The sequence below is a fragment of the Chaetura pelagica genome, unplaced genomic scaffold (assembly GCF_000747805.2).
Source record: "Chaetura pelagica isolate M959 unplaced genomic scaffold, ChaPel_1.0 scaffold270, whole genome shotgun sequence".
NCBI lineage: Eukaryota > Metazoa > Chordata > Aves > Apodiformes > Apodidae > Chaetura > Chaetura pelagica.
In genome coordinates, this window is record NW_009951925.1 from 345,516 (window position 1) to 355,066 (window position 9,551).

The window sequence follows — 9,551 nt, forward strand, 5'->3', positions numbered from 1 at the left end:
GATTTTATTTTCTGGTTACACAGCAGCATTTCTTCTATGGCTTTGTTTTTAGTTTGCTGTAGACCATGTTGGTAAAAGAAATGCTTTTCTCTGAATATTGCTAGTGGGCATTATTAGTATAATTAGCTTTCTTTGCAGTAATGTTTTCTTTTGCTACAGCAGCAGTTCTCACTAATTCCAAGCGCCATTTCTTGTGACTTGACCCAGTGTTTTGTTGTAATATCTTTAGTAACCACAAACACTTTCTGAAGACAAATTCTTCCCCATTATTCCATGTTTCCAACTGAGAAACTTAACAGACATGCAAAGAAAGACTAAAGAGAATTTGGAAAGTCTCTTTTGACCTTTAATGAGCTTTATGTTGGGTTCTAAGTAACTTCTGTAAGGATTGGCTAATCTGTGGAATAAAGGTAGCACTCATTATGTCTGGTTTTAATTTAAAGCCTAGCATGAGTTCTCTCCAGTCTCTTGTGTCTGGGAGTTAATGCAAAATAATCATGGGCTCCTAGAATAATTTGGGTTGGAAGAACTTTTGGAGGTCACCTGGGCCAAAGCAAGGCTGACTTCAAACCTCCCTCAGGTTGCTCAGCACCTTGTCCATTGTAGTTTTGGAATATCACTATGGACAGAAACATCCCTGAAGAAACAGAAAAACTGTTGCTGGTGTCACCTTCTTTACCCCAAACCTGTGGTCTTTTGCAGCTATTGATGTCACTTACTTGCTGGAGGAAGGATCAGGAAGAAAACTGAGGCGGCGCACACTGACCATACTGGAGAGCAGCTTCAGAAAGTGATGCTACAAGGGGAAGCTGTGATCTGGAGTCTGCTACAAGGTCTGCTGAGGACTTAGGGCAGGAGCCCAACTTCCTCTGCACCAGCCAAGGAAAAGAGGGCAGCAGAAAAAGGACAAATATACAAACAGTTAGCACTTAGATGTCTGGGTTGGCAGGTTGCCCTGCCCTACTCTGCAGTGCTCTTATGGTGTGTGTGTTGTTGGGCGTGCCTTGTATTGATGTTAGGTACTGAGAAAAACCTCGTGGTTATTGTCCAGGATGGTCAAATTTAATTTATTTTTGCTTGATATTCCCACTTAGAGGAAGAATAAAGAAAAAAAATAAAAATGGGGAGGTAAGAAGGATAAGGACTGACTTACTCTGATAAATATTCCCCATGTTCACCAATTAACCTGTGACTGTAGGAGATACTGTTGACACCACCATGGCCCATGCCAGTGTATGAAATCCAGATGGGAGGGTGAAGGCCCAGTGGCTTAAAATGAAAGGCTGCCCTAAAGTTGTGGCCTTTGTTTTGCACAAAGTTCCAAGAAGAAAGAAACGTACCCAAACGTGTGAAAGGTTCACCATGGAACGGCCAGTGCACACAATGTACCTTTGGTCTGAGACAAGGAGAAACCTCCAGAGTCCCCTTGGAGCAAAGAAGGAGTTTGGCTGGTTGAGGCACTTGTTCTGCATTGTGGAGGGGGGCAGGGAGGGGCGTGATTTTTTTTTTTCACTTCTTTTTTTCTGCAGAGAAATTTTATAAAACAAGTCACATCCTGACGACACCGTTGCTGTTGGGTTTTTTTGATAAGCTGTGGTTCTCGTGTGTCCAGTGTGTTGTGCAAATGAAAACCTGTTCAAAAAAAAAAAAGAAAAAGGAAGAAAAAAAAAGACAAAAAAAAGAAACTCCTTCACTACATGAACCGTCAAGCAGTATTCAGAGCAAGTATTTGTTGTGAACTGTAGAATATATCAACTGCTAACACTACTCTGTGTTCTGGTTGTACAGCTTGAAATGTCCGTCTCTTAAATTAAGAGGCAGCGTATCTCGCACCGCCCCCCCTGCCCTGACTCCCAGTGTTATTCCCGAAAGCAACAGCCCAGGCAGCAGTTCCTGCTGCCGGGAATGGCGGGAGGTGCCGGGGCAGGACCTGGAACCACCACCTGGCACCTGGAGCCACCTCCTGGTACCTGGAGCCACCCCCGGGTCACCTGCCCCTGGGCTGCGGTGGGGAGGGGTCGATACGCTGCCCCTTGACAATGGCTTTGCTTTTTTGTCCTTCAGACCTACATATACAGTCCTGTTTTAGATGTTCTTATAAGAAAACGAGTTTTTAATGTGCCAAGTTGTATATATCTGCTGCGTGGATGTAAAGCAATACAGTAGTTACATGTTCCTTTTTAATGGACCAAGCTTGTCCTAATGTACATTCTTGTTATTATTATAATTATTTTACTCTTAGTGGAACATGACTCATTCCATTAACTTTTCTGTGTTGATTTCAAAAGAAAAAAAAAATGGGAGGAAAAAAAAAAAAAAAAGAAAGGAAAAAACCCTTTGAGAAAAAATATTTTATTAAAAAAAAAATGAAAAAAAAGAAATAAGAAAATAGTTTGGAATATTTTCTTACTGTAGAGAAGCACTGTACAGTACCAGGAACCCTGAGTATAAAATACTCGTGCGTGTAGTAGGAATATCGCATGTCCAGAATCTTGAGTTGTCTCCTTTAGTTTCAAACAGAAATCATTGTCTCCAATGGTGTTAAAACACTAAAAATGTTTTTAAAAAAAATAAAAGTGCGTACAGAAGCAAGACACTAGCTCTGTCATTTTATCTTTCTTTTGTTGAAAGACTAAACAAAATGTTTTTTAGACAATCAAATGTTAGGTAAGTGCAAAGAATTGTTTTTTCTTACTGGTGTAGAAATTAATGACTTTTTTTATTTTGGGGGTTATTTTATAATAACGAGAAGACCAGAGTGTCACCAGGATCGCTGTTTTCAGAACAGGAAGCACTACATTACTGCAAATAGATATGAACTCTTTAGTCTGCATGGGTGTAGGCTGTGTGATTGCTGAAAATAAATGCTGCTAATATATTTCCTTTTTACAAAGCATATCTAAATAGATCATTGTTTTGATGTTAATCTTTGTAAATTATGTATTACCAATTTTAACATTGGATGTAATTGCATAAAAAGCCTGCATCTCAATCCTGAGAGAGTCTAGTATTAAATGGAAAATCTTTTCCTATCAATGACTTGTGGGGTTTTCTTTCCTTGCCTCTTTGTCTCAGCCCTTTCTGTCAGGTCCTGACCCTCTCCCAGGGTCTGTTGCCCCGGCTCTTCTGAATACCCACTGGCCTGAGGGGTGCTGGGCTTTTGTGAGGATAGAATTTGGTGTTGATGGTTCTCCTAGTCAGAGCCTGGCAGGGGGGATGGTGGAGCATGTGAGCAGAAACAGGAGCACCAGCTCCTCTGCAGAGCTGTGGTCACAGATCAGTGCTGGAGCCCCTGGAGCTGCATGTTCAGAACCTGTGCCCAGAGCAGGAACTCCCAGCACTGTGTTGCCTCCACAGAACAATGGAGCTGGCAGGGGACTCTGGAGATCCTCTGGTCCAACCCTCCTGGAAGAGCAGGATTGCCTGCAACACATTACACAGGATTGCATCCAGGCAGGTGTCCTAGCTCGTGCCCATTGTCCCTTTTCCTGTCATTCATTAGATGCCACAAAAGAGTCTGGCTCCATCCTCCTGACACTCACCCTTTGGGTGTTTATAGACATTGATAACATCGCCACTCAGTCTTCTCCTCTCCAGGCTAAACTCTCAGCCTTTTCTTGTCAGAGAGATGCTCCAGTCCCCTAATCATCCTCATTGCCCTCTGCTGGACTCTCTCCACCAGTTCCTTGTCTCTCTTCAACTGAGGAGCCCAGAACTGGACCCAGTTCTCCAGATGTGGCCTCACCAGGGCAGAGCAGAGGGGTAGGAGACCCTCCATTGACCTGTTGGCCACACTCTTCCTAATGCACCCCAGGACGTCACTGGCTTTGGCCACAAAGACATATTGCTGGCTCAGGGATAACTTTCTGTCTACTAAGACTCCAAGATCCTTCTCAGGGCTGCAGTTGGGTTCTGTTGGCATCGTCCCCACATAACCCCAGGCAGTGCCATGGCCCTCCAGCACCAGCCCAGTGTGTGTCAAAGACCTCATAGGGCCTATTCCTACCAGGCCTAAGCAGCAGGGTAAGCAAGAAGGGCTGCTGCTAGCCCTGTCACCTGCTGTCACCTGCATACAGCAGGACCCTGAGGAACAGGCACAGTGACTGTTGTGTCCCTCCAAACCAGCCTTCCCACGGCTCCATCACCCTCACACCGCCTCCTCCACCCCCAGCAGGGTTGGCACTAACAAGACATGGTCCTGACACATCTTCTGGGCTTTAAACATCCTCTGGTTCAAAGGTGGTTTCTATGAATGTGTTTAGTAACTATTTGTGTTTCTCAAGAATTAACTAGATCATTGATGACCCTCCTTTAATGTTACTTGATTTATTTATTTTTCTTGTTCCATTCCCTACCCAGAATCTCTATAGTCACCAAAATGCCCATCAAAATGATTGACCCACACACTAGAGACCCCACACTGAGTGCAGTGCTGCTTTGTTTTGTTTAATTAAAAAGAAGTTGAAGTTGTACCTGGATTCATCTCCTGCTGGCTTGACCCCATTTTAAAGTCCAGAAGCAGCTGTGGAATTCAATCAAACCTACTTAAGGCAAACGAAATAACATTCCAATTTAGAGCTACTGTCCCTTGTCTGGGAGTAAAAATTCCAGAGAGAGACATGAAAATGGGAACAGAGTAAAAAGAAAGTGGTTTTATCCTCACAGCAGACAGTCCATAGACTGAAGGGTGGGCTCCTCAGCACTGCCCCAGTGGCAGTTTGAGACATGGATTTTGGTCCCTATGGGGGAGCACTGGCCCAAGTTGCCCATCAAGGAAACTGCTATTGCCTCATGGGCCCTTTGTGTCTCCTTACTGGGTGCAAAAGGTTGGTAACAAATCACAAGTAATGCAAAAAACTTGGAAGAGGGGAGGGAGGGGCCACCCAGCCCCTGCTGCAGTTCTGCGGCTGAGTTAAAAGATTAGTTGCAGATTAATAGATAAACAAACCAACACAGACCTGTACCAGAGCTGTGCAGCTGCCACCTCCTGGGGCTGGTGCCGAGCCCACATGACGTGGGTTATTTCTAGCTCTAGATGGCTGCAGCTGCCTCTTCCAACACCATGTAGGACACAGGGCCCTTCTGCCAGGGTATGAGGCCTTGCTGGGCTCTGAGGTGATACCTGATATGGAGCAGCAGAGCAGCCTGTGTCTGCAAGAGCATCTCCTCACCCACCCTGAGCAGGAGCCTGGGCTCCCCTGGCAGGGACTGGGCATGAGGCCCTTCCCAGCCCCCCTGCAGCAACTACCCATTCACACACATAGACACACGAGTCATAATCTTTATTTCCAGCTTTTTTCTCCCTGGAATGAACTCATTCCTGTGGTTACAACTATTTACAGAGTCCTGGGACTGCACAGCAGTGCCTGGGCCACAGGGCCAAGCAGGTGGAGGTGGCAGTGGTGCCAGGACATGGCAGCACGGAGATGAGATACAGGACTGTGAGTACTGCCCAGGGACAGGGTCCTTCCATCCCCTGGCACAGGTGTGGGAGCAGCTGAGGAAACATAAGTGAGAGCAGGTCCCCAGTGGGGCCCATGGGGAAGCGCCAGCAGATCTGTGGGGACAGGCAGAGTGGTGGCTCACAGGACATGCCCAGAGGACAGTAACATCACATGAACGAGCAGCAGCAACAGGCACCAGGGCAGGGCACCCTGCAACACCACCAGCTCCAAGCACGGTGAAGGAGAAGACAGTCCTTCCCCAAGGTGGCACTTAACTCAGCAAGATCAGCCGCTTCCTCAGGTCTCCTCCACCTCCTCACAAAACAAGGGATGTGTAGCCAACAGGAACTAGGCCAGTGCTGTTTCCATGGCAGCAGCAAATCCAGTCTTCATCCACAGTGGAGAGCAGCTGCAGGATGTCTCCTTTTTGGAAGCTCAGGTGACCATCAGCAGCACCCGTGTGGTCACACAGTGCCCGAACAGCCCTGCACAACAACCACCACCAGGGATTCATCCCCTAAGGCCCTCATGTCCCCTGAGAATCTCCCACAGGACTCAGGACAGGTTTTAAGGCTCATGTGTGGAGCCTGTGACCTCCCCCTCAGGCAGAGATGCCACCTGATGATGGACTTGATTGAGAAGCCACATCACAAAACCATCCTGCCAAGCAGACCCTGGGAGCAGCCACCAAGCGTGAGGGGAGCTCCGGGTCAGGGCCATCGAGAGCTGGTGGGAGGGGGAGGCCACCAACACCCTGAGCTAGCATGGACAGAACCTGTGCAAGCACAGAAGGACCATGACAGCTCTTCTGACCTGCCAGTTCGGCCAGAGCTGCTACAGACTCCCCAGAGAACCTGCTCTGAATCCAGAAAGCACATGAGAGAAAGAAAATGCCACAATTCCTCCATAAAAATATCTGGGGAAAACAACTGAGCCCAGCTCGGTAGAGACACAGGATCACCCAAAGCTCAGCAGGAGGCTGAGGGAATCCCCAGGAGAACAGTCAAGGTGCAAGGTAGCAACAAGGTGCAGTGTCAGCCTTTCCCTAGAAAGGTGTGTAGGACATCTACAGTCTGGATGGACATAATTTTGGACAATAGGAAAAAGTTCTTTCCTGTAAGGGTGGCGAGATGCTGGAACAGGCTGCCCATGGAGGTTGTGGCTGCCCCCTCCATGGAGGTCTTCAAAACCAGGCTGGATGGGGCCTTGAGCAACCTGGTCTAATGAGAGGTGTCCCTGCCCATGCAGGGGGTTGGAACCAGGTGATCTTTAAGGTCCCTTCCAACCCAAACCATTCCATGATTTTATGACTCTATGCCTGGAAATGGCCCCTGCTTTGTCACCCCCTCCCAGAAAAAAATCCATCACCACCTTTTCAGCCCCAAACACTACAGTGCCCTGCATCACCTCTGGGTCTGGGGTGTGTCAGACGTGCTCCTCTCTGGCTTCTCTTGATCACAGGTCTTATCAGATGTCAGCCCCTTCACCACCACGGCCATGACATGTGTGCTGGGAGACAGCCAGCTAGAGGGTCTCCTGCCACAAAGCAAAGGAGCCACAAGCTCACCTAGGAAGCCTTTTCCCACCCATCCTGCTCAGAAAACTATTCTGGTGATCTGGGTGCTGACAAGGCTCTATCAAGCACCACCAAGCATCCACCATGAGCTCCTGCTGCTCCAAAGGACTGAGACAATGTGATGTCTCCAGCACCTGGGACATGTACTAATGCCTGGCACAGTACAACAGCCCAGGATCAGAACCTGAACAAGGGACAGAATGAGTCACCCCACGAGGCCAGCGAGCCCTATGCTGAGCTCCCCATGCACTGCCTGGGAGAAAATCCCTCCTCAGCAACTTCTGCTCCCCCCACCCTGCCGGCCCAACTTGGGTCTTACCTGGATCTTGCTGAGATGGTGTCAGGACTGGGAGGGAAGCTCCTGGCAGAAGGGCTGGTGGCTCCAAAGAGCCAGCCCAGCCAGCTGCCCTTGTCAGGACCAGGAGGACCACCAGCCTCTGGGTCAGAAGGGGCTGCCTGGTTCCTATTCACATGGAGTTTCTCTCCAGCAGTGAAAGCACCTGGCTTGGCTGGTGCTCCAGCAGGCAGGATGAGGTCTTCTGGAGAAAAGGCCCCAGAGGTGTCAGCATTGCTGCTGGGCTTTGAATTGGAGAGTTCAGGGACAGCTTTGTTCTGAAGGAGCTGCAGCTCTGTGCCTCTGGGCTCATCCACGGATTGGTGGGGTCGTGCAGCCTGGCTGGGACTGGAATCCCCTGCCGCCATCCGCAGCTTTGTCCACCAAATGAGGGGGAACTTTTCCTTGCTAGGAGCAGTGTAAATTCTGGAGGCCTGGCTCAGCTGGCCCCACCAGCCACTGAGGCCAGCCTCAGTGTCTGGAGGGGCTGCCTGGGGCCTGTGGGTCTCTGGGATGCTGTCAGCTCCCAGGAAGGTGCGACTGAGCTGGCCACCCCACCGCAGCACATGCTGGAAGGTTTGCTGCAAGACAGCCCCCACATGGGGGCCAGGGACCAGCCCGCGCACTGCCTGGGACTGGTACCTCGTGCTGCCTTCTGCACCCACTGCCCTTCCCACAGTATCAGGGGGGACCTCGTCTTCCAGGCTTGCCCCCACAGCACTGGTTGGGCCCTCCAGAGAAGGCTGCAGAGCCCCCCGAGCCTGCACAGCGTGATGGGCAGGAGACGGGGGTGACTCCAGCTGACGGGACAACGGTCGCACATCTACAGAGAGGTGGTGGTGTTCAAAGAGCAGGTCAAGGTGGAAAGTCAGCACTGAGAGGGGCTGGATGAGCAGCAGCAGTTCATCAGCAAGGTGGGGAAGAAGGCCTTGACTCAGTGCAAAGAAGGCCACGGGAGAATAGAGCGTCGAGATGACACCTACAAGACACGGATGGCACTGAACAGCTGCGAAGGCCTTGCTCCTGTCCACAGATCCCTCTCAGGGCCAGCTGGTCTGTCCTAGCAGGGACAAATGTATGCTCCAAACTGCCTGACTGCCCTCATCCAGGATGACAGCCAAGGAAAACAATGCCCTTGTCCAGTACAGAAATTCCAGCCAAACATTGTGGGTGGAATGGGCATGGGATTATCACCTTGGGAAGCAGGAGAGAGCTTGGGTGGGGAGCTTCTGGGCACTGTGTCCTTACCTGGGCTCTTCTGCAGGTGAGAGATCCACAGCTCTAGCTGCTTAATGCTAAACATGACAAAGGGAACCCAAGTTAGAGGTTTTGGGACTCTGCTCCAACCTGCTGTTGCAGCAAGGACAGCCTGGGCCACCAAGGGCAAACACTCACTTCAAAAGGCCAAGGATAAAGGCATGAAACTTCTGTCTGGTGCTGCTGAGAGGGGCCAGCCTGGCCACATGCCAGCAGAGGGACTGGAGAGAGCGGGTGTTGGGGCCTGTGGAACACACAACACAGTCACTGCTCTGGGGGAAGATCCTCTCCCAGCCTGGGCTGGAAAAACTACAGACATCTTGGGATGCTGACCCCAACAATTCCAGGAGCAACTTCCTCTCACCAACCTGTCTTCACCGAGGCTTCCACCACGCTCCAGGGGGAGTTTTTCCTCTGGCCTGTGATAACATCCTTCTGGAAGGGCTTCAGCCCGTCCTCCACCAAGGCATAGAGCGCAGGGCAGAGGGTGTGCAGCAGCAGGTACCCCACATCTGGGCTGAGCCGGCTGTCCCCCAGCTGGGCCTGCAGCAGCAGGAGAGGAAAGGAGCAGGAGAGGAAGGGCAGCACCTAACCCCGAGCCCGAAGAGAGAGTGGTGGGATCGTCCCGCAGCCCCCCCGGCTGCCCTGGCTCCTGCCCACCCCAGCCTCTCGCAGCAGCAGGTACCCCACATCTGGGCTGAGCCGGCTGTCCCCCAGCTGGGCCTGCAGCAGCAGGAGAGGAAAGGAGCAGGAGAGGAAGGGCAGCACCTAACCCCGAGCCCGAAGAGAGAGTGGTGGGATCGTCCCGCAGCCCCCCCGGCTGCCCTGGCTCCTGCCCACCCCAGCCTCTCCCTCACCTTCTGCACCAGGTTCCGCGCGGTGCTGAAGTGGTCGATCATCTTGTCCACGGCGGCGCTGAGGGCGATCAGCAGGGCTGGGG

General features: G+C 50.7%; 2 protein-coding genes across 2 annotated transcripts in view; one reads left to right on the top strand and one right to left on the bottom strand.

Annotated features, from left to right (window-relative positions):
* The window catches only part of ASH1L (ash1 (absent, small, or homeotic)-like (Drosophila)), a 62,003-nt gene extending 61,209 nt beyond the window's left edge, over positions 1-794 (top strand). Inside the window, exon 30 of the mRNA XM_009995966.1 lies at positions 644-794. Coding sequence (XP_009994268.1) covers positions 644-794 — 151 coding nt within the window. The remainder of the gene's footprint in view (positions 1-643) is intronic.
* A 4,966-nt stretch (positions 795-5,760) lies between these two features.
* Positions 5,761-9,551, bottom strand: part of RUSC1 (RUN and SH3 domain containing 1) — a 6,844-nt gene continuing 3,053 nt past the window's right edge. The window contains exons 2-9 of the mRNA XM_009996110.1: positions 9,469-9,545; positions 8,980-9,154; positions 8,750-8,855; positions 8,603-8,649; positions 8,130-8,333; positions 7,808-7,946; positions 6,852-6,980; positions 5,761-5,929 (exon numbers count right to left, since the gene is read on the bottom strand). Coding sequence (XP_009994412.1) covers positions 5,761-5,929; positions 6,852-6,980; positions 7,808-7,946; positions 8,130-8,333; positions 8,603-8,649; positions 8,750-8,855; positions 8,980-9,154; positions 9,469-9,545 — 1,046 coding nt within the window. The remainder of the gene's footprint in view (positions 5,930-6,851; positions 6,981-7,807; positions 7,947-8,129; positions 8,334-8,602; positions 8,650-8,749; positions 8,856-8,979; positions 9,155-9,468; positions 9,546-9,551) is intronic.